The sequence below is a fragment of the Pituophis catenifer genome, unplaced genomic scaffold (assembly GCF_029215685.1).
Source record: "Pituophis catenifer annectens isolate HBS135680 unplaced genomic scaffold, rPitCat1.0.hap2 SCAF_1, whole genome shotgun sequence".
In the NCBI taxonomy this organism is placed as follows: domain Eukaryota; kingdom Metazoa; phylum Chordata; class Lepidosauria; order Squamata; family Colubridae; genus Pituophis; species Pituophis catenifer.
The window spans coordinates 323,109,146-323,134,187 of record NW_027256881.1 but is presented as its reverse complement, the minus strand read 5'-3'; the positions used below and the strand labels follow the sequence as shown (position 1 = coordinate 323,134,187).

General features: G+C 40.6%; 1 protein-coding gene across 1 annotated transcript; it reads right to left on the bottom strand.

Annotated features, from left to right (window-relative positions):
• Positions 1-3,202: 3,202 nt before the first annotated feature.
• Positions 3,203-24,725, bottom strand: ATG14 (autophagy related 14). Its single transcript, XM_070942738.1, has 10 exons — positions 24,487-24,725; positions 18,743-18,805; positions 18,552-18,594; positions 16,522-16,603; positions 13,291-13,528; positions 10,516-10,745; positions 9,821-9,938; positions 8,618-8,708; positions 8,422-8,507; positions 3,203-6,428 (listed from the first exon to the last, which is right to left on the bottom strand). The coding sequence occupies exons 1-10, from the start codon at positions 24,723-24,725 to the stop codon at positions 6,122-6,124; spliced, it is 1,497 nt and encodes a 498-aa protein (XP_070798839.1). The 3' UTR covers positions 3,203-6,121.
• Positions 24,726-25,042: the final 317 nt, after the last annotated feature.

Sequence of the window (25,042 nt, the reverse complement as noted above, 5' to 3'; positions counted from 1 at the left end):
GAATAGGAACTCTGTTTCACTTCTACCACAAATCTCAGGTTACCCTTAGGAAATAACAGAATAACAGAGTTGGAAGGGAACTTGGAATCCAACCCCTGTTCAGGCAGGGAACCCTATATCATTTCAGATAAATGGTTATCCAATATTGTCTTTAAAACTTCCAGTGTTGGAGCATTTGCAACTTCTGGAGCAAGGTGTTCCACTGATTAATTGTTCTAACTACCAGGAAATTTCTCCTTAGTTCTAGATTGCTTCTCTTCTTGATTAGGTTCCATCCGTTGTTCCTTGTCCTGCCTTCAGGTGGTTTGGAGAATAGCTTGACTCCCTCTTTGTGGCAGCCCCTTAGATATTGGAACATTACTATTGTGTCACCCCTAGTCCTTTTCATTAAATATACTCAATTCCTGCAATGCTCTTTCTAGAGTCTCAACTTTATATCGTAGCGATCAAAACTGGATGCAGTATTCCAAGTGGTCTTATAAAGTAGTATTAACACTTCATATAATCTTGATTCTAGCGTTCTATTAATGCAGCCTAGGACTGTTTTGGCTCATTTGTAATATTTAGCTTGTAAAGTTATTTGAAGAAGGACCTACTTGGTTTTCAATTTGTCATGAAGAATAGCCTATTCTAGATAAGATAGCTAGCTAGATAAGAATAGCAAGCATTTCAGAAGATAGGTTTACAATCTTCACAGACTTGAACACTGAGCCCTATCAAAATGAAATTCAATGGCTGAAAAAAGGCTCTACATTTAGGCAAGAAAAACCAAATGCACAGGTACCTCCGAGAGGGATCTTGGAGACCTAGTACACAATCACTTAAGTATGAGCCAGCAATGTGATGCAGCTGCCAAAAAAGCTAACATAGTCCTAGGTTGTATTAACAGAGATAGAATCAAGATCATGTGAAGTGTTAGTACCACTTTATAATGCCTTGGAATACTGCATCCAGTTTTGGTCGCTGCTATGTAAAAGAGATATTGAAACTTTAGAAAGTTGCAGAGAAGAGCAACAAAGATGATTAGGGGACTGAGGCTAAAGTATGAATGGTTGCATGAATTGGGTATGTCTAGTGAAAAGAAGGGCTAGGGGTGACATGATAGCAGTGTTCCAATTTCTAAGGGACTCCCACAAAGAAGAGGGGATCAACCTATTCTCCAAAGCACCTGAAGGCAGGACAAGAAGCAATGGATTGAAACTAATCAAGGAGAGAAACAACCTAGAACTACCTGACAATGAAAATAATAAATCAATGGAACAGCTTACCTCCATCATTGGAGGTTTTCAAAAAGATTGGGCAGCCATTTGTCCAATATAGTATAGGGCCGTGATGGTGAACCTATGGCACGCATGCCACAGATGCACACAGCACCCTTTCTGTGGGCACGCGAGCTGTCGCCCTAGTTCAGCTCTGGCGTGCATGCGCAAGCGCCTCCTGCTGGTTGCCAGGTCTCTGGCATGCATGTGTGGGGCCCGCATGGGGGTGGGGCACATGCGGGGGGGCCATGCATGCATTGCATTTTGGGGGTTTGGCCACGCACATGCGCATTCACGCGCTTTGGGCACTCAGTTCAGAAAAGGTTTGCCATCACAGGTATAGGGTCTCCTGCTTGAGCAAGGGGTTGGACTAAAAGACCTTTAAGGTCCCTTCCAACTCTTATTCTGATACACTATGAAGATGGCTGGTGTGCTGCTTCCAGCACAATAAGCCTCATCTGGAGAAACTTGTAGGATTTAGTCAGAGAAACTTGAAAAATCAATAGCATTGCCTAACTATTAAGGGCTATTAATAAAAAGGAATTTAACAAGACCCATCCCTGTGATTGGATCAAACCTAAACAACTTCTCAGATTTAACTGAAATGGGATTCTTTCAAAGTAATCTGTATACACAATAGATATTATATACACTGTGAAACATGAGACAGTACTTCCACTTAGGCACTGCCAAACATGCAGGAATAGACTGTCTTTATCCGTTCCCATTATGTTCAAAAGACACAAGGTACTCGAGCCAGGTGCAAAACTAATGGGTCACAGTATTTGTTCATGCTGGAATTTATTTTTAGTGCCAGACAACCCTACATCTGATTTCAAACAGTGTTTTGGCAGAAACATCTGAGTGAATGATACAGCACCTGGACAACTTGCTTGGCTTGACACTAAGTAGGGTTAGGTCAGTTTAATGCTTACCTAGGCAACCCCTAGGGAATCTTGGAGCTGTAACAAGGAAGCTGAAAAACATCCCTAAAAATGGCAGTGATAAATCTTATCTCTTTTATTGGTAAGAAAATACATCAATGTGATCATCAGAAACTGAGTTCAATCCAAAGATGACTTCTGAGTCAGCAGCACTTACTTGTTATAAATCATCCAGATATAACTATAGATCAGAAAGTATTTGTTTTCCCACCCATCTGAATTATTTGAAGATTTCTAAATGAGTATTTAATAAAAAAAAAAAAAGTGAGCGCAGCAGCACTACAAGAAAGCAAATTCTCCATGAAAGAAAGACAAGTCAGTGAGCCTCTGCTGCTGGCTGCAAGAGGCTAGTAGAGCTGTCGTTTGGAGCTTCAGCTACTTCACCAGTTGCACACCTACCCTTGTCGCCACTGTTCCAGTAAGCATGCCAAGGCACCCCTACCAGTCTCTTCCCATCCTGTGAATTCATCCCCCAACCTCTGGTGATGTTACAGCTAAATGTGTAATTTCCCTTCTATGTATTCAAAACATACTAGCTATGTAATACAGCTCTTGACAGAAGCCAGGTTATCATCACAACAAGGTTGTAGTGGTGTTTGAACTGCTAGGAAATTATTAAAAAAGGTTTGATTTAAACCTAGGTTTGATCCAAACATTCAAATATAACAGGCTTCTGTCAGTTATTAATTCCAATATTTACAGATGTCATTTATGGGCTTCCTTTCAATATTCATCTTAGTTATAAAATTAGCTACATCTGGATGGCTAAAAGGCATCACAAATTAAGAAAGAAGGGCTCAGTCGGGTTGTAACCAGTGAAAAGATTCATGACGAATCTCTTTAGGTAAGTTCTTGATAATGTAAACACTAGATATTTTTAGCATGAAATGTGGATTTTTTTCCTTCAGTGTTCTGCAACTGAAACCCATGAACTTGGACAGTAAGTAATAGTTCCAATGATAACAGTAATATCAAAACAGTAAAAATCAAACCAAGCAATCTTTAAAAAACCCCAAAGATTTATTGCAGTAGTACAATTTTAAAAACACATTTGCATTTAGTTAGGACTACTAGTTTTGAAAGTGGCACAAGGTCATGAGCTAAAAAAAAAAAAGAAGCTATGGATTTAGAGATACTCAATTAGCAATCCTTGTTTGGAGAACCAATTTTCAAGCAGCAAACTGCTTACTGTATTTCTAGTAGCCCATTAAGCATGTTGAGATTCTTGGGCCTAAACATACAGCTGTACCTTTGTTGATACCATAACATCTTGCAAAATGCGCAATTAGTGATGTAAAACCCAGGATACCCATCAATGGTATCCCTGTCCATGAAGCAGAATGTTCCTCTATTGCACGGTAATTTTAGAAACGTATTTGTAGCTTCTCCAGATAGCTCTAGAAGTGTAAAAACGTTAAAAAAATACATTTTTTTTTCCTTGAAAGGGAGCAGCACCCTACCTTATTACTATTTGGATGCCTTTTGGTGGCCTCCAAAGCAATGTTCCACTGTTGAAGGAGAGAGGCACCATTTTAAGAAGTTGAAACTGACAAGCAAAAAGGATTCATGGCTTACTGGCTTTTAAACTTATTTCCCTCAGTTCACTAGAAATGATTTCCAAGTGTTTGCATTCAAAAATAAGCAGGAGAAAAAAGGAACACACAACAGAAGAGGAAAAGCAAAGGTATTTACAGTGTTGAGAGCCCGTCTGCCATCCTCCCCTGCAGTCACAAAGTTACGCAGCCCATATCACCTGCAATTAATAAAGTGCTTTTCTTCTTACAAATTTCCACTTGTTTCATTAACAGAAGTAGGTAAGAGGACAATCCCATGTCACCAAAGATCTTTGAGACAAAGCCCAAAGTCAGTCACAATTCCATCCACTGCCACTTTGTTTGTAAATTGACATGGCTTCTACAGAAGCCAGTAAAGACATGCTTGTGGATCATTGTATTGCTATCTTTCTATACTAAGTCTTAAGAATGGAAGAATCACACCATCTGGCTTTAAATAAAAACACCTAACTAAAGCAATCTTTGGTTTAGCAACAGAAATATAAAGGAGTAGTTTCCCTATCCTCCAGATAAATCCTTATTTGGGGGGGGGGTTGGGAGGGGGGAATCTGCATAGCAAAGTTACTTAAAACCCTATGCAATTCCTTATATGCACTCCAAGCTTAAATAGAAACACTGAATAAAACTTATTTGCCAATTCAGAAGTTCTTGCATAATTGCAAATCTTTGTAATACAAGAAAAAAGCGCCCAACACAGAATCGCCAAAGCATTAATGTCGGACAAACATTGTGTGCGCATTCTTCCAGGGAGGATATTCCACATGATGGGTGTACCTGCTCTGCTGAAAGGCTGAATTGGCTCCAAGGCAGAAAAACATCTAAAACTCACATTGCTAGGACTATTAACTAAAAACACAGAGTCCACAAATTGGGCAGCATATAAATGATGGAACAGCAGCTTTAGTTGCCTATCCAATTTATTTTGGATCACTAGGCAATATGAAGGCAGAAACTGCTTTATGAAGGAGCAAATGACTACATGCCATTTTCTCCTTACTCCATGACAATATAAGCAATCCATACCCAGACCTGTCGGTTACGGAGATTTTTTTCCTCTGGAGTTCCACACATGATGGTTTGGAAGATGCGCTCAATGAATCAATCATTCTTATGATCAAGTAAAAGATATGTTGGTATGAAAGACATGTGATGAATCCTCAAATTAGCCTGACTTGCAAGACTGTCCCTCGTCCTTTTTAATGGGAAGAGTCATGCAAAACTGCCTAACCCCCAAATTCTGATCTCAGCATGGACAGCCAACACTGTGCGGACAAAGAAAAACACCAACAGACACGCAAAATGATTGATGGCCCAGGAAGCATCTGAAATAAATCTAATATATAAACCAACTTTAAAGAAAGATGGACAAGAATAATACAATGAAAACGGAAAGCTTTTTTACTTCCAAAATCCCTCCAAAATTCAAAACAAAATCACAACAGATTTAAATTCTATGTACAACATGCTGTATCCACTAACGGGACACAAAAAGGAGGAGAAGTCCTCATGTTCTCATCTCCGGAGTGCCAGCTTTCCAAAAGACAGAGAACAAGTAGTACACAAAACCAAACTGCAGGAGAAGTGTACTTCCACCCTATGAAAGACTGTATGGACACAAACTTTCTGATGACAGCAGTGTGGCTCTATATTTGCAAATTATTATGGGACAGCCTTTCTTTGGTGTCGGGTGCTAGAACAAGGAGCCTGGGAACTCTGGATGGCTCACTGTGAAAAATATTCAGAAAGATCTTCTAATGGATGAATGCAACACATACAAAAGATGTAATTATAGCCAGTAGTTTGTTTTTTTTTAAAGGATGGTTTTCTGTATTAAAATTATGGCAACAGAGTTTAGAAACTCATTAAAAAAGCATCATTTGCCAGAAGGTTCCTGAAATGTACATTTGTGTGGTAAGTTTGTAAATGATGCACACTCCATAAAACCAAGAAGTCCAAGGGCATTGCTAGAACCAATTGACCAGGGTGAGTTTAAGCATCTGCATGACTCTCACATTGCTTTCTTCCATGATTCTCTTCCTGTTTCCATGCTTCAAATGATTGCCTTTCTTAGCTTCTTTTAAAAAATACAGACTAGAAACAAAATGTGCAGGTAATTCTTTCCTCTTCAGCACACACGCACACACGCACACACACACTGTGACTCAGAACTGCTGAATTCCATTGCAGGTGTCAGAAAATGGGAGGAACTTACACCTTGGGCAAAAGAAGAGTTGCTGGGGATTCTGCAAATGAATGTCAGAACCCCCCTGTTGTTCCAGGCACTACCGAACTGACTCACAAAGTCTTCTACAGTGACGGTGGGTCATAGAGGCCCAACTATTTCTTAGCGGTGTCCAGTGTACGCCTTAAACCAAGAGGTAACTGAGGCTGCTGCTGAGGAGATCATGCCACCAGCACTGCTGCTGGCTATCGGTTGAGAAGCCTGCGTGCTCTGGCTCTGCAGCATCTCTAATGGCTGGGAGGGGATATCGCAGAACCGTGGGCTGGGCAGGTTCTCCCAGTCTGTTCCAAGGTCAGTTTCTTCATCACTTATGTGCTCATCTCCACTCTCATCTGTTTCACCAGCACCGCTGGGGTCCACAAACTCCATGGAATCTTCCAAATCAGCACTGATCTCAAATGGTCCAGACCTATTGGTGGAGGGGAAGGGGGGGAGGGCAGGGAGAGAGATGCTTTGATCACACACTTGGTAGCAAAAATGGAAAAAAATAAGCACACATTTAAGTTTAAAGGTGTACGAGCTGAAGTAAAAGAATCAACACTGAGGATGTGACACTTGAGGCTGAGCAACTGACTCAAAACCTCATCAGAGGAAGCTTGCATGATGGAGCAAGAATTTTTTAAAAGATCACAGAATAAGGGAATAAATACTTGGAAGATCCCATAAAGCATCAAGTTATAAGAAGTGTTATTTTTCTATGGGGTACGGCAATTCATGAAGAACTGAGGCAAACTTCAATCCCTTGTCACAATGAGAAAAACTGAAAAATAGGCAAGCTGTTAACCGAAGTCAGAAAGTTACTGCTACTATTTTACCTAGAAATTCATAATTTGAATGTTCATAACTGAACAAAATACCGCATTTCTCCGAAAATAAGACAGGGTTTTATTTTCTTTTGACCCACAAAATATGGCCTTGGCCTTATTATCGGGGTTTTATCCCTAAACCTCGGCTCCAGAGCGCCGAACAGCTGCTTGACCAGTGCCGCTCAGGCCGCTGCCTCCAGCAATCGTGGCAGGTTTTTCGTTGTTTCCCGTGCAAACAGCATGAGGTGAAGAGGCAAGGCTGGGGGGAAGGGTGGGAACATGCCCCACACGCACCTGCCATCCATGCGGACGTTCTTCTCCTGGGTGGCGGCAGCGTGTTAAGCTCCCCAAATCTGGTTTGCCAATCTCAGCCGGCAAGGGGAAGTGGCAGGTGAGGAGGTGTGGGGAAGGAAGGAAATAGAATGATGTGCTTTGGCACTCTTTCCGCCCACAGTTCCTCCCTCACGTGTCTCCACACAGCCCCCCAGTGACTCGCAGGCTGCATGGGGATGAAGGGCCCACTTGGCAGGCACAGCGTCCAGGATGGAGGCCCATTTCCTTGAAAGGTGATGCAAGAGAGAGATTTGCCAGGCGCTCCCAATCAGAGTTGCAGGTCCAAGGGCCACGGTGAAAGCCTGCCACAGAGGCAGGGGCTCACGCTATCCAAGAAAACACTTCCGGCGAGGGGCTTTGAGAGTTAAAGTCATGGCACCTTTGCAAGAACAGAGTTCCTCTTGTAGAAAGAAAAGTCTGGGTCTTTTGGTGAGAAAACAATTTCGATATGTTCCTCTGAGCGTGGCGGAGGTAGTTAAGGGGAGAGCAGACTGACCATGTTCTATTCACAGTGCATTTTATATTAAGAAAAAAAGTAGAATCCTACTGAAGACACATTAACCTGCTCACACACTTCGTCTGTCTGTAGGCGGAAAGAGGAGTGACAAAACACACCATTCCATTTCCTTCCTTCCCCACCTGCCACTGTCCCTCGCAGGCTGAGATCGGTAAGCCAGATTTGGGGAACTGAATGCGCTGCCGCCACCCAGGAGGAGAAGAATGTCAGAAATGGGCTCTCTCACACTGCCTCCTTTCTCTCTTCTTCTCCCAAGTGGCCAAAAAGGCCATTCCGCATGGATGGCAGGTACGTGTGGGGTACGTGGGGCATGTTCCCCCTCCCTTTCCCCCCCTCCGGCCTTGCCTCCTCACGTTGTGTTGTTTGCACGGCAGCTGCACATGCGTTTAAGTATTGGGGGGGGCTTATTTTCAGAGGGAGGGCTTATTTTACCGCATGCGCTCAAAAGACCAATTGGGCTTATTATCCGGACATGTCTTAGTTTTGGGAAAACACGGTATATCTGCAATTGAAAAGGCCCATCCCATATTCCTGGACCAAATTCTTTTTTCTCTCTGACTTGGGAGAGTCGGTAATGGTCAGATTGAATGTTGTTTGTGTCATATATTGAATATACAGTAGCTTATCAAACTTCACTATTGTTTAGAGTGATATCTGACACAGAGAAGGGCTACTAGGAGGCTCTTCTAGAAAGCTAGTGATGGGAGGGAAGAAAGTGGGGCATTTATTATTGAATTGTTTCTTACCTTCCCAAATGTTCTGTCTCAGGACTGACCAAGTACATCAAGTTTCTGAGTGTATGTAGAGGGTGCAGAAGATCTAAGTTGACATGCTGGAAAAGCATATGAAGGAAAGCAGAATACTCATCAGGCAGGACTTGAAAGATGAGGAGGAAACAATGTAAAGCCTTCCAAGAAGGAAAAGAAACCAAATGAAAACTACCTGAGAAAAGCAAAGGTAAAGGATATTGGCATTTAGCTTTTTCACTGCCCAGGTGAATTTCCTCCTGCTAAGATTTTCTCCGCAGAACTCACTGCAAAATATATTAAGGTGCAAATATTAAGGCATAAAATCTTAAACAAGGACTCAAGGCAAATAAACAAACATGTTTTGGATCACTCTGATTTAGCAAAATAGATTTGTTGGAATAGCTAACAGAAAAAGAACAAGGCTCATCTAGTTCTATTTTCCATTTTAGAAAAGAGCCACTATTACAGAATTGTGTATATAATTCCTCTCTTCCTCTTTAACATCCAATCATACTGGTTTGCAAAATTGAGCATAATTATCGTATTTTTCGGAGTATAAGACGCAGCTTAGTTTTTGGGGAGGCAAATAGGGAAAAAAAAAATCTGCCTACCAGGTATTCATCTGGCTAGCCTCCTTAGTCTGGTCAGCTTCAGCACATTAGTTTGCTGGTTTTTATCCCCCGTTTGGGGATAAAAAACAGCTTCTAAAGCACAACTGATCTTTGGATCTTTGGCAAACCACAGAGATCGCTTCACTCGCTAGTGCCTCGTTAGGGCTGAAAAAAAACTTCACAGCTGAGAGTCGGAGGGAGCAGGCAAAGGCTTCACTGGGCTGAAAAAAAGCTTCGAAAAAGCTACATTTGGAGTATAAGACACACCCAAATTTTCAGCCTCTTTTAGGAGAAAAAAAGTGTGTCTTGTACTCCGAAAAATACGGTAATATCAATAACAATATCAATATCAATAACACCATTTCACAAAACAACCCCTAATATTAAGGATTCGTCTCTCTAGTTTAACTTCTGCAGAGGCTTAGGAAACTTCCCATTTGAGATTTGTGTGTGTGAAATGAAATTTAATGACCACCTACTCCAATGATATAAATGCTAGGAATATTGTAGCTCTGGGTGGTCAGTATTTAAAAAAATGAAGTCACAAGAGGGTTTGCTGTCCACCACCTCTAAAGTTTTATCACTATCTCTGAATCCAGTCACATACTTGGCTGTCTGTCAACCTACAATTATTACTGTAGTATTTCTGTGAAATCTTAGAACTCGAAATTCGGTGTATATAATGTGCTATATTATAATGGTTACAATTCCTAGAGCCTGTCATTCAACATAATATTCTTAATAACCGTTGTGGCATGTATTCTAGCTCCTTCTAGATTCCTTACCTGTTATATAGCTTTTTGGGAAGGTTGACATCCAGAATGAGTGATAAAATGTTAGTAAGCTGAGTTGCATAGCACAAAGCAGCACTGATGGTATAAGCAGGATTGTTATGCTCCATGTCTAGAACAGAAGGAAAAAATCAGTTTTGATGGCCACACCAGAAAAGGCAGAGTCCAAGAATTCACAATATGCTACTTGTGGACAACAAAGTACCCATAACAACTATGAATGCTGTTTGTGGAATCTCAAATTTTAAATAAGCACTTTTTAAAAATAACATTTGTAAAGTCTCACAAGATCACCAAGTGCCACTAAAGTTCTTGTGTGAGATCCCTAAGAGGTTGGGGAGGGTTTTTTTGCACCCAGGGCTGCCAAAGCATTGAGATCAGACCATTTGTTTGCTTCTGAGATTTCTGAGATGTAATCTCAGTTAATGAGCTATCATCTTCTCAATTATGAGAGCTAAAAATATGCTTCTGGGAAACTCTCTGGCCAATATCATGTTCTGCAATTCTTAGGCTCCCCATGAAAATCATGGCTCAGTCAGAAGGTAGTTTATGTGCTTTTCTTACATTTCAATAAGCCAAATATCAGGGCAAGATCCTCAAATTGGCATTTCAATCTTAATTTTAAAAGATGATGAAGAACCTTGAGACTTAAAAAAAAAAAGTTTAAATGATACCTAAATGACTATTACCTGGTCCTTGTGTGGTTTTCTTCTCTTCTACCCAATTGTAGTAAGCGGAATAATCCCCGTTGTTGGGAAGAGTTATCCAAGGCCCTGTGATGCCAATGCTGGTGTCTCCATTATGGTCATCACACACCCATCGCCCAGAAAGGTAGGTGGTCCTCCTGGCTTCTGCAAGCTTGCTTACTGTGCTGGAGGTCATGGCATTGTCGCTCTCTGAAGAGACATCTGTGGAATCCCTAGAGGAAAGGCAAGGAATGGTTACTAAAAGGATTGCACAGTAGTTCAGTATTCCAGAAAGAAGTTTCAGAGTGTGCATGATAGGAGGAGGTGTGATTGTTTTTAAAAAGTTACAGAAAGGAACTATGTTTGCAGCTTTGTGCCATTTATGCAGGGAAGGAAAAGCACCAATTTTCTTGGGAGTAAGCCTCATTATTATGGAATGAATACTTTCAGACTCAGTGCCTGGTGAGCTTAGAGCTGACAAGAGCTTCTGAGAAGGGAGGAAAAAACGGAATAACTAAGGATAGAGCAAGCAAGCGGATGATAGTGCAGAGCAAGCCAAAGATGGAAGAAACAGCTGCTAACCTTCTCTATTCATGCCTGTAAATTCCCACCCCCCAAAAAAACTCTTTAAAGAGGCTTGGCCATGAAATAACTCACTTCCTTGATGAAGAATTGAGCTAATCAGTTTCCTCCAGCAAGAATGTCAGATGGGAAGCAAAGCAGATGATTCTTGTAAAGGAAAAGGACTGCCTAAACAACTTCTGCTGAATCTAAGATTCCAAATTGGGGAAAGAAAGACCAAAGGACATGAACTCTACTATCAAGATAGCTTATTTCTCAAAATGGACACTATAATCTAATGACAAACGGGAGGTTCAGGGGAAAGTATATTTTTTTTCACTTTTCACTCTTTGAGAATGTGAAGGGCCAAATGTGAATAAATTGCTTTACTGCATTTTCATATATCCAGTAGCTCCTGACACTTGCAAGTACTTGTCTGTTCCCCACCTCTATATAAAGGCCCTACTGCAAGGGTCTCCAAACTTGGCAACTTTAAGACTTGAGGATTTCAACTCCCAGAGTTGAACTTAAGTCCCCAAGTCTTAAAGTTGCCAAGTTTGGAGACCCCTGCCCTACTGGTACACTTCACAGCAAATGCTTGGAACGGTATTTAAAGCACTTCAAGCAATCATTAAAAACTCTGATTCTATGAAACATAGGAAAGTGCCAGATGGGCACCTTACTAGAACAGAACTAGGAAAACACATGGTACACACTGAGTGCTAAGAGTCCTTACTCTCAGCTGTTGTATTCAGGAGCAAAGCATGCCCTACTTTTGAGCCTGGTCTGGTAAGAAGTGGTGGACATCTCCACAAATAATGCATTTTGAGAAATCACCACTCCAGGATGGGGAACAGTAATTATGATTCCCATTTTAGTAGAAAAGGAAAAAAGTATAGAGGACACATAAAATAAGAATAAAAGAAAGTTAGCAGAATCATCAAAGATGGTGAGAAAAGATTATGAGTTGTGGAATCCTCGTCTTCTCTGGATTTAGTCTGTCTGCAAGTGTTTCATTACCAAACTAGATAACATTAAACAACCAGTTGAGCTTTGCAGAAATAAAAGTGAAAATGCCAAAGACTGCAAGAGAAGAATCTAGAAGACAAGGTCTGAAAAGAGAGTCTACGCCTTCAAAGTATTTGCTACTCCTGGAGAAAATCAGGCGGCAAAGCTTACTTAGAGAAGAGACTATAACTATCCAAGAACTTTCAACAACAGGTTAGGAGCTCCAGCCCAAGCAATCCATTTAAGGAAGGAGTATAGAGGAAATGCTTTCTATTGAAAAGGGGATAAATAGAGTGCTAGCTACCTATGTGACAGGCCAGTGTTGGCCTTTCCAAACTAATACTTCTGAAACTCCCTTAATTATGACCCTTCTATGCAAATGTGTTGGTTTCAGTCTTGTATACAGACTACAATTGAGCCCCCAAAAAATCTGTTGCTAAGAGAGACATTTATTGAGTGAGTTTTGCCCCCTTTTATGACCTTGCCACAGTTGTTAAGTTAATCAGTGCAATTGTTAAGTGAATCTAGCTTCCCCATTGACTTTGCTTATCAGAAGGTTGCAAAAGGAGATCGCCTGAACCCGAGACACTGCAACCGTCATAAATACCAGTCAGTTGCCAAGTGTCTGAAATTTGATCACGTGACCATGGGGATGCTTCGATGGTTGTAAATATGAAAAATGGTTGTTATTTTTTCCAGCACAGTTGTAACTTTTGAATGGTCAGTAAACGAACTGTTGTAAGTCAAGGACTACCTGTATTTGTGGTTGATATGTCCCAGCATTCCAACTCTGCCAGCTATCCAAGGGTTCAGTTGACTCATTCCAAACAATAAGGTATTTGCTAAACCATATAACAAATATTGTATGGTACTGAAGCTTCCAAATATCCTAAACCAGTAATGCATTCCCAGCCTAATCGCCTCAGTGTTTTGAGGAAAAACTACCATAAAAAAGGGAGAATACAAATTAAACAGACACTTCAATTTAAATAAGTAGATTCAATTGGTTTCAGTGAGGCTTATTTTCAAATAACCATAGAGGAGAACATCTCAATTCAGTGCATCTTCTGCGTCACAGCCTGGTTTTTTGCCCCCCATTACAAATATATATATATATATAAATCTCATTTCTCCTATATAGACTATGAAAGTGAACCACTTCCTGAATATATGGTGAACCACATCAGCCACACTCCTCCTCCTCCTCACCTCAGACCGATTTTCACTTCCTCAATAGGGAATATAACAGAAGTTAATTCCAGGACATGTGACCGCCGGAGATCTGCCAGATGCTCATGATGGCTTCTCAAGTCATAGTTCTTCTTCTCTACTAGCTCTCCAAGCCGGCGATTGTGCCTCTGGATTTTCTCCTTCTTGTCCTGATGGCGCTGAGCCCTTCGGTAAAGTTTCTGGTTCTCATCTTTAATCCTAAGAAGCCACTCTGAATCTAGAACAACAAAGGCAAAAGTAAAATCTTTGGAAGACCCTCAAAATGGCGCAGCTAATTACTCAATGGATAATGTATGAGTAAATTATTTTACTAGATTAACAAAATTATACATTGTTATCATTAGTAGAAATATGTCATGACTGTGAAATAAAGCAGCGTCTGGGATCTCCAAGCGGGATTAAATCTGAAATCCACAGCATAACATTTTAGGATGCCAATGTTACCTTGTCCCACCTAATTTATCACATTAGAAAACTTTTTAAAGAAAAACAGAAATTGACAGGCTGTAAGGCTAAGCAGCTGCTTCCAGCATTATCTTGATCTTGAGTAAAACGTCTAGGCCCAAAAGAGCCTCCTAGAAAAGAAAAACAAAGCCAGCTGCAGCCCAGTATTTGGTCTGCATGTCTACTCACATTCCTCCCCGTAATCAAAAGAAAATTTGGCAGAAGTTATTAAGATTTCAAGGTAGACGGCATTCATAAATCTTGCAAAATCTGGGTTATTGAAATACTCCTCTGATGGGAGTTATCCCAACATTTTAGCTGCTGATCTGGAGAGAACTGAAGGGAGATTGATGTTCAGCCTGTTTTGGACGCTTGTTGAAATAGCAATCCGGTAGTGCTTTTGATCCTTAGTTGCAGGGGTGGGCTGCTGGGGGTTTGCAGGGGTTCGGGAGAACCTCTAGCTAAGATTCTGTGCAGTTTGGAGAATCCCGAAATCCCACTCCTGGCTGGCCCCACCCAACCCACCTCGCCCCTCCCAGGAGTCCCCACATGGCCTGTTTTGGATGCAGGCAAGTGCAGGGTGCATACGGAGGCTCGGGGAGGGCGAAAAACGGGCCTACTGAAGTTTGGGAAGTTCAGAGGGCCTCCGGAGCCTGGGGAGGCCGTTTTCGCCCTCCCGGAGGCTCAAGCAGTCTCCAGAGCCAGGGGAGGGCAAAAACACCGCCCCCATAACCGTGGTGCAGGAGACCGACTAATTCACGCCCACCATGGCCATGCCCACCCAGCAACCGGGCAGAGAACCCCTTGCTAAAATTTTTGAAGCCCACCCCTGCTTAGTTGTCACTGCATTTCCAAGATGTGACTATGGTAAGGATCATCTTTACACAATTTCTGCCATAACAACAGCTACAACCCTTCTCGAGTAGGTTGGACAGAGATGGTTATCTATATCTTGGTTACATCTCAAGATCCTGACCCTTAAAGCCTTAAGCACCACAAAGCTTAATTATTTGAGGGACCACTGCCACATCACACAAATCAGTAGTAGAGAAAGCTTTGAAGATGTCTCACTTTCAAAGGTTAATCTACATGGTACCTAGGAAAGGGTGCTGTGTTTCTCACAAACTATGGAATGTCCTCTCTAGGGAGATACATTGAGCCGTAAAGCACCAGTATTTTAAAAACACAGTAAGGAGGCATCTCTATTCATTAACTGATTTTTTAATTTTATTGATTTTAATACTACAGTTTAATCTGGTATTTTTGTTTTAAATGTGTACTGCTCTCAAATAAGTAGAAAAGCAAGGAATAAATTTAATAGATGAACAAATTACAACTAAAAGAATAAAAGAGATTATATATCCAACTACCTAATAGTATTCTTCAACACAAGCAGACGAATGCTAGGCTGAGGATGCATTTTCCATGGAATTCTTGCTTTGTAGTTTTAAGATTTCACTTTAAAATACAGATAATTTCTAAAATGTTACCTACATTTTAATATATTATTAATGTGAAAGAACATAAAAACAAGAAACATTTTATATACGTACTGCTGTCAAATAATTCTCTTTGGACTAGAACATTGTTTTTCAAATTATGTACCTGCTCTGACCCTGTTATGTATCAAAAATGCTGCACGTTAGGTGGCATTTAACACCATGTAAACTAAATCAAATAGATGGTAAATATACAAATATATGTTGGAGGTGCAAGAAAGAGGTCGGAACATATAAACACATGTGGTGGGATTGTGATAGTGCACAAAAAATATGGGACATAGTGTTTAGAGGAATTAGAGCACTTTTGAATGTAAATTTAGATATGTCACAAGAATTGCCTTATTGCTGCTGGTGGAACAACGGGATATAAATGAAACAAAAAAAGAAATGATTGTAAATTTGATAATGGCAGCTAGATTAGTGATGGCTAAATACTGGAGATGAAATTAAGATATTCAAAGAAATGAATGGTATAATGAAATTTGAAGCGTGGCAATAAACAATAAATTAACAGAAATTAAATTTAAAAAAGGAATGATTAAAAAAAATATAATGAAATATGGGGGGATTTTATAAAATCAGTATTGGTGGAAGGCAAAGGGAATAAACCTACTCAAGAATATATGCTGTTTTGGAAGGGATAAAGGCACATTCAGAACATATTGTATATTTTTTAGCTGTTATAGAAGAAGAAATATAAGGGGGGGGAATGGTCTCTGGGGGTGGGGGTGCACTGTATTATTTGTATTTTTTTTCTTTTTTGTATTTAGATGTGTATGTATATGTTCGTATTGTTTGCATTACTTGTATTTAAAATAAATTTAAAAAATATTCAAAAAAAATGTTGCATGTTATCCAAAGAACCTCTACTAGTATTGAAGAATTCTAGAAGCTACTTGAGGGCACCCTAAATGCCAGGTAGGCCTATTTGGCTAATCAATTTTACATAATATTTAAACATATGGGTGGGGAGTTACTGTTTTTTTAATCTTTTATACTGATTTTTTAATGGTTTGAAAGCTGCCCACTAAGAGTGAATGGGTGGCCATATAAACAAACAAACAAACAAACAAACAAACTGCACAGGAGTGAAAAGGAAAAATTGAAATATGAAGGCAATAACCTTTTACACCATTAGTCCTTTTATCAAAATAGCTTTGATAAGCTAATGAAATTAACTTTGTACAGTTATTGGAAAAGATATGGGCATAGAAAAGGAATTTTGTAACAGGAATCTGCAAAGACTTCTACAACCATCATTTACTTTTTGCTATTTCTTCATTTTCTTTGCATATTGTTTGCTTCAGCTGCTCAATTCTCATCTTGCAAGACATTATTTTCCATCTCTGAAAGCAAAAGAATATCTATTAGGATCTTTGCACTGCACATGGATCTATAAAAGAACATCTATTAGAACTTCTATAAACAATTTTTGCATTCTTTAAAAAAATCATTTTGTTCAAAGTAAAGAGATGGCTAACTCCATTTCCAAAATCCATTCAGTTTAATCAGCAACCTAGAAGCTGCTGAAGCCACTGTAAAGGGAATGTTAAGTAATTAGGATGCCCTAGATCGGTGATGGCGAACCTATGGCACGCGTGCTAGAGGTGGCACACAGCGCCCTCTCTGATGGCACGCAAGCCGTCGCCCCAGTTCAGCTCTGCTGCACATGCGCCTCCCACTGGCCAGTTGGTCTTCGGGTCTCTGCCGTGCATGCGCAGGAGGGTGGGGTGTATGCGGGTGGCACACACATGCTTGGGCAGGGTACGTGCAGGGGGGCGCACACGCATGCAGGGGGCACATGTGTGGGGGCCACACAAATTGCATTTTCGGGGTTCGGGCACGCATGCATGCATTCGTGCACACGCTTTGGGCACTCGGTCTGGAAAAGGTTAGCCATCACTGCCCTAGATTTACCTTTAAATTTGATATCACAATTAACCATCTATACTTTGGTTTTGCCTGCATTTTAGTTTTACCTTCATTTCAGAAGAGAGTTACACAACAGAATGACTGACACGTCAAACAAACTGTCTAATGCAAGTTATAGATTTTGATTATCTGGTAGTTCTTTAGGCACTTTCTCAGTAGTAGAAAGTTTCTCTAGGCCAAGCTGCAGTGATCCTCAAATAGCAATAGCAATAGCAATAGCAATAGTACTTAGACTTATATATCGCTTTACCGTGCTTTTTGGCCCTCTCTAAGCGGTTTATAGAATCAGCATATTGCCCCCAACAATTTGGGTCCTCATTTTACCTACCTCATAAGAATGGAAGGCTGAGTCAACCTTGAGCTTTGTGAGATTTGAACTACCAATTGAAGTAGCCTGCAGTACTGCACTCTAACCACTGTACCACCGTGGCTCATAGGTAACAAGGTAAAAAAGAAAAGATAAAATAATCCTTACAGATTTTATTCCCCTAGTCTTTGCCAACTATAAGGCATGGTACTCGATTCCATTTCACAGCCATTGAGCCAGAGTTGTCCAAAGACATTTCTGCCATCATGTGGCCAGCATGATGTCACAGAGTGCTGTTACCTTCCCACCGAAGTGGTACCTATTTATCTACTTGCATTTGCATGCTTTCAAACTGCTAGGTTGGCAGGAGCTAGGGTGAAGATGGGAGCTCAACCTGTGCGTGGCGCTCAGGTCTTGTCCAGCTGACAAGCCCAGCATCTTAACCACTGAGCCACAGTGATGCCCCCTCAAATAATGATGGCAGTCAAATCCTTACAAAAAGTTCTATATCAGACAGGAACAAAAAGTTCTATATCAGGGGAGCTAAGTGCCACTTTCAATAGGCACATATCTTATATCAAGAGCAACTGAATCCTTTTAAAAATATCCAACTATTGTACTATTTAATAATGGTGTACAAAATGGTTTGAGTTTGAAATAAATTGCTCCAATATTAGTGGAAGTATTCCAGCAATACTGTAACACTCCTGGAAGTGTTTTGCACTCAAAACCAACTTGTTTCGAGTGCAGGCTTGGAGGAGGGCAATTTTGAGCTATGAACACTTTTGGAATGCCTGGAATAGCATCAGCATTGGGTGAAGTCACAACAGTATTCTGATATTCCAAAAGAGATTTATTTCAATATAATCTATCTTAAGCAACCAAACTTTATAGATACAATTTAAGCATTTGTTCATTTGGGCTGAAAATCAGTTATTTACAACAATATGGGCACCATCACCTTCATACCGTATGAGACGGAGCACCATGAATAACAGTACTAAGGAAAACTAGTTGAAATGAAATATGAAGTGAAAGAATTCTGCAATGCTCACCAGTTGATCTGCTATCTGCTTCCCCTCTATAGCTTTTAACAACCTATAAAAAAGTGGAGGAGTGAAAAAAGAAATAGAACATTAACTGGCAACCAGAAATATATTTCTATATTGATTAAGATGAATTATGTTGATTGTATATTAATATCAACTTAAATAAATAAAGTAAAATAGAATGAATTAGGACTTACTGAGATTGGAATTCATGCTGTTTCTTTCTAAGGTGCTTTAATCTCTCTTTTTTTTCAGAAAACCTAGAAAAGAGTAACATTTAAACGTGTTTCTCAATAAATAAGAATATGAATAACCTCTACGTTAGAAAGGCATTGCTTAGAGTATTATCACTTTATCTTTTTACATTCTATGTTGAACATGTCATTTACTTCATAAATAACAAATTACTGATAAGCAACAAGATGAACAAAATGACAAGGATTTTCTGGATATGCACTGGACTTGTTAGGCAGAAGTGGCAGAATGCAGATTAATATCCATTGATGGCCAACTGGCTGATCGCCAAACTAACTAGAAATTAAAATTCTTAAGCAAGAGTTGCGAACTTGTTTAGCTTGGATCTCACCAAAATCAGTATAACCATGTTTGTCTTTAGAAAAAGTATGCCAGAGAATAAATAATTCAAAACTATGAAACATCACAGTCTTTACTTATGCAATAAAACAGGATTGTCCTATCTGAATTTGGGAAGGCAAATTTTATATAGCTATATAAGACTAATGGGCACACACCAAGGACCTCACCCACACAGGATGTTACGAAACAGCCAACTAATCTGCAAACATCAACTCCATCAACCAATCAAGATGTAACAACACAGGCAACCAATCCACTCACAGCAACAAAGCCAGCACCCCACACCTCCCTACCAGTATTTATAGAGAGACGGCAGCTCCGATCACGCTTTCCTCGCACAAGCACGAAGCCGAAGACACCAGCCTGAAGATGACGAGTGGGACCTCGTCGAAACGTCGCCAAGATACTCTCAATCTTACACGGGAAAAGACCCGAATATACCAAAACTTGCATACCCCTACCCGTGAAAAAGATTCTACTGTTAATGAAAAGATTCTAGCACATCTGATTTTAAGATATTGATGGAAAATATGCATTTATGTTTAAAAAATGCATAATATAAAACAATAATGATTTTCTTTGTTCAGGTAAGGCTATGCATGTTCACTTAAAAATAAGTTCCACTATGTTCAATGTGACACATTTACTCTTAATGAGTACAGGACTTCACAATCCTAATGGAACTTCCTGGAAGTAATCCTTTAACTGTTTCCACATAACATACTGACCCATTAGCCAATTACATCCTAGCAGAGTTTGTTACACAAACACAGTCCATGTGATTGGTTTATAATCCCTGTGACCCTAGGAAATTGGATAAATTGAATAAAACACAGGTAAATTAACCACAGGTAATAATATAATACAACCTAATCATTCAGCAAAGAAGGGGAGAGATTTCTACATAAACACATATAAGAAAATATTGTTCTTCATTTCTAATTTCCAGCAGGTCCTGTGAGTTCCAGTTATAGTCAATAAAGATACAAAACCCCCACCTTTCTATAACCATGCTATCTCTGTGGAATGCTCTCTCAGTTGAGAAATATTGTCCCACTGCTGACAATATTTTTCAGCAGCGAACACAATGCTCTTTCAAAAATCAAGGTGAAGAAAAATGTGTAATGACTGTTTGTTGGTTTATGTTTTTGATGCTGGCTGTTTATCTTGTCATTTAATATTTGCATTTCATTACTGTGATTGACAGATGCTGGAAGTTTTATAGACAAAAAAATAAAGTCACAGTATTTGTAATAAATAATTAAAATCCAACATGCATCCTATCAATCTAGCTGGTATGTAAGAGGGCAAGGATATTTGACTTCCGTTAAAAATTCTCAATCAATAAGAGAAGGCATATACCAATCCATCTCTCAGAAAGGTCTGTTTATGTATTTATTTTAAGGATCACCCAACTCTGGGTGGCACACAATTAAAAAAAAACATTTTTGTTTGTAAAATGCTTGAAAGCAGTTTTTCCACGCTTAAAGAACTTGTGGTGGGGAAATTATGGGCACACTCCTGAACCCACTGAACTGAAGGAAACTTACTTGTAAGTAAACTTACACTGCACTGCTATATGGAGTTAGAAGTATTTAGTCCTCATTTAGTTACTACAACTGGGACTGGCAACTTTGTCATTACGCAAGAATCACTAAATGAAATTGCAACTGCTTATGATCTTACTTGTTTTCCTTTGCTTAATAGACTGTGAAGGTTTTACCTGCAAGGATTGTTACAAAGTTACTTGTTCATTACCAGCATAACCAAGAATGGTTGCTGTATAAAGCAGTCAATAATGAGGACCCGTATTTAGCAATAGGCTCTTTTCCATGATTGTTCTGAGGCAAGAAAGAATCATAGAAAAAGCAGTATTTGAGAATGAAATTTACCAACAGATCAGTCTGGATCAGAAGAATAATCTCTTACAGGCTTCTCAATGTAACTCTTCAGAAAATTAGACATTTAGCAGGAGCATAGCTTTGTCAGCCTTTGTGTGACAAAAATACTCTGTTATAAGAAGCCTGCTACAATTTGATTGACTTACTGTACTAAGCCATAAAGCAACAGATTATAGTCATTGTGGCCTAATATAAATGTGTAAACTAGCATTAGCGTGTTTAACAACATAAAATTCTGGAAATGTGAATGCTCTGATTGTGCCTTAGACTAATGCAATTCGACCACGCCATGAATGACAACATTTGCCCAGAGGCAAATAGAGTAGGGAATAGTATATGACAGGGGGTTGGACTAGACCAGAAGACCTCCAAGGTCCCTTCCAATTCTGTTATTCTGTATTGAGCAATGGTTTCTTAAATAATGGACACACCATCACTACTTTCAAGACAGGAGATAGTACATCTTCACTAAGATGCACTTACCACTGCATCCAACCTCCTGTGACTTCTCCAGATGCTTTCACCAATAATGTAGGGTAGAGGTCTCATTCATATAAAGTAATGCTAACAACACAGAGGACACTGTCCACTTCCTCAGGAACTCAAGCTCAAATCAATCGCAGAACACTCAAGGCAAAGCTTCTATTATCTTTGCAGTAATTGCCTAACCAGTGTCCAAGTGAATATTTTATTATCTGTAGATTTTATTCTACAGATGCTTAACAACATTGCAGCAGGCCAGCTTCCTAGATGGCTTTCCCTAACAGTAACCAAGTAACTTTAAACCTTATTGGGCAATTATCCAGAAATATAATAACAGAAAAACAAACTTGTTGTTTAACCCCCTTTATCATCATGGTATAACCTCAGGTGCAAACTCTTACCTATATTTAGTGATATTCTTTGTCTGATGCCATGGTTGCTTTAAGTATGTTTTCTGTTGCATTATATCCTGGAACCTTTCAATACACATGGAACTTCCTCATGGATCAGTTACTACAAAGAGGTCAACTCAGGAACAATCCTGTTAAGTGGTGCTCTGCCCTCTTATTCTAAAGATGAACCAGGCCCTTGACTCAATTGCCCTCCGAGGCTTACGAAACTCCCCATGTGTTGTTTGGAAATCAACAGAATCTATTTTGGTGTCATGAGTGAAACATGACAAGGGAATGATGGAAATGTTTCTCTTCCTCCTAACAAATTGCAGCTGTTCTAAGATATAAAACAGCTCTAATGGCTATCTGCTTATCTAAACTGGGTCTATGATCATCTGGAATAAGATAATGATTGTCATGGTGTCTAAGAATTCACAAGTTGCTTCTCCTCCCACCATAGGAAGGCATGTTAAAGTCCTCCATAACAAAATAGCAATGAAAATCCAACATCAATCATATCATGAGATTGAGCTGTGCAGCAAGGAAGTTGAAACTACAGTAGGACCCCTACCTTGTCCTCAAAGCAACCTCACAAATAGTACCTTACATCCAGGTATCTATGGAACAGTGCCTCTGATGTCCTGGAAAATCTCCCAGATGATAATCTTTACTCTATCTCCTCTGCCTTGGGGTCATGCTTGATGCAAAATCTGAAAGCGAAACAGGTAGATCTCCGAGAGAAACCCCACCACCCTCTTACCTATTGAGTTCTCAGCAACACATGGCAAGCTTTTCCCTTCATCCTTAATGAAATCATGGATGATAATACATCTAGTGCAGGCAGATCTGGCATTTAACATCATCAATTGCAACCCAATGTAATCTGTAGACCTGTTATCTGACTCGCAAGATGAGGTTCAGGGGCTACAAAAAGGCCTAATATTTCCATTCTCTAAGGGTGGCCCATTTCACACCCTGCCATAATAAATCACTTGATATACCATGGCAGCTAATTCCACAATTTAAGAAAGGCAAGGAAGCACATAACTTGACTGCCAAGAGCAGACTGTCAAAACACTGAAGATCTCAGCAGTTTTTACTGAACCGACTATGGTTTATTCAATTAACCCCAATCTCTTTATACAACTTACCTGTAATATATTTACTGAGACCAAATACCCATTCAGTTTAATCTAGCACAGGGGTGTCAAACGTGCGGTGGCACATTGTCATCATGGAAAAAGCAGCTTTTTCCCCTTCGCTAAACCAAGTGTGGCCAGTGAGTGCAGCATCCAGCCTGCAGGCCGCAAGTTTGACACCCCCATCTAGCATATTGTGTGAATGTACTCACCTGAAGTTATATAGTCTTACATATTGGTCTCAGTATCTCTCCTCCTCAAAACAAATGAAACAAAGAGCAAAATACTTACGCCTTGAACCCAAATGTAAACATATTTTAATGAGAGTGAAGGTTCGTTCTCTGAGCTTGTGGGTTGGTTTCCCAACATTTCATTACCAGGCTAGGTAACATCTTCAGCAGAGTTCAGTGGAATTTTATATTATATTTTAACTTTGGAGTGACTAAACTGGCAACCTAGCCAATCATCTCTAAGAACATTTAAGTTACCCTGAGATGAAGAAGCAGGACATCTGTTTCCATCATATTTGACCACTGATTGTATTGGCTACTGAAGAACTGAACATCCAGCCATCACAGATTCTCTATCTAGTCCCATAACCTGCGCTCACCTTCGCTAACCAAAGCTTTCATTCATTTCTTTTCAAGGAGCCTTGGTGGCGCAGCAGACTAAAGTGCTGTTAAGTAGCACCAGCTGCCTGCAATTACTGCAAGTTCAAATCTCACCAGGCTCAAGGTTGACTCAGCCTTCCATCCTTTCGAGGTAGGTAAAATGGGGACCCGGATTGTGGGGGCAATAAGCTGACTTTGTATAAAAAAGAACACCACTTAGGGGGGGACCGAAAGCCCTACTAAGCAGGTATATACAAAAGTATGAAGGCTATTGCTTAACGCATTGTAAGCCGCCCTGAGTCTCCGGAGAAGGGCGGTATATAAATCTAACCAATAAATAAATAAAAAGTCTCGCTCTCAGGACTTGAGAAATGAACCCTTTGCCATTGGCTTTCACAGATCCCTTCTTTAATTAATTATAAACGCGCTTGACAAGACTCGTGTTCTACTATAGACTCAGTGGCTGGCTCTGCGCATCACACTTGTCCACAGTCACTTTAACCACAAATAATTTAATTGACCCAATTTGTCAGTTCCCACGATCCACTACAGCATAAGCTAGCCACAGAGGTTTAGTACACATTAAACACTAAAATGTGGTTGGCAGGTCTGTAGTACGGTGTAAGAGGAGCTAAAGGTATCGGCCAGAAAAGCGGGAGCAACCTTTATCCAATCCCTTTAAAAATGCCTATTACGGAATTCTGGAACCTTTGCGTTTCAGACGTTTGACCCCGCCCGCGGGAGACACCGCGGCAAACAAATAAGGCCAACAATCCAGGGCCCAGCCCAGTCCAGCCCCGTCCTCTTCGGGCACCCACCGCTCAGAATCGCGGCCATCGAAGAAAACAAAGTCGCCGCTGCGGACGCACTTGGCGCAGGTCAGGCGGCGGCGGGTGCTGTTGCAAAGGGGGCAGCGCTCCACGGCCACATAGAGGCCCTCGGCCCCGGCTTCCGCTTCCGAAGGGTAAGCTGCCCCTTCGGCGGCGGCGGCGGCGGCCACAATGCCGGGTCGCCGCCAGTTCGGGCCGGCCCAACCGTCGCCCCTGGAAGACGCCATATTGCTGACGGGCTAGCGGCAGGCCGGCGATCACGTGGGACTTTGTTTTCAAACAGAGGCATGATGGGGGAAAAAGGGAGGCGGGGGAAGAGCAGCACGTGAAGGTCGGGGGCGGAGCTAAGCAAAACCACAGAGAGGCTGCGCGGGGAGTGGGGCGCGCGGGAGAGGGAGGCGAAGTGGGAATGGCGGTTTTTCCTCAGTTGGAGCCTCAAAGTTATCTCGGGAGATCGAAAGAGCACAGAGCGGTCCATTGGGCGGAAAGCAGGATTTTTAAAAAAAGACTGCGTTCTCATGACGTATTAAACCACCGACCGATC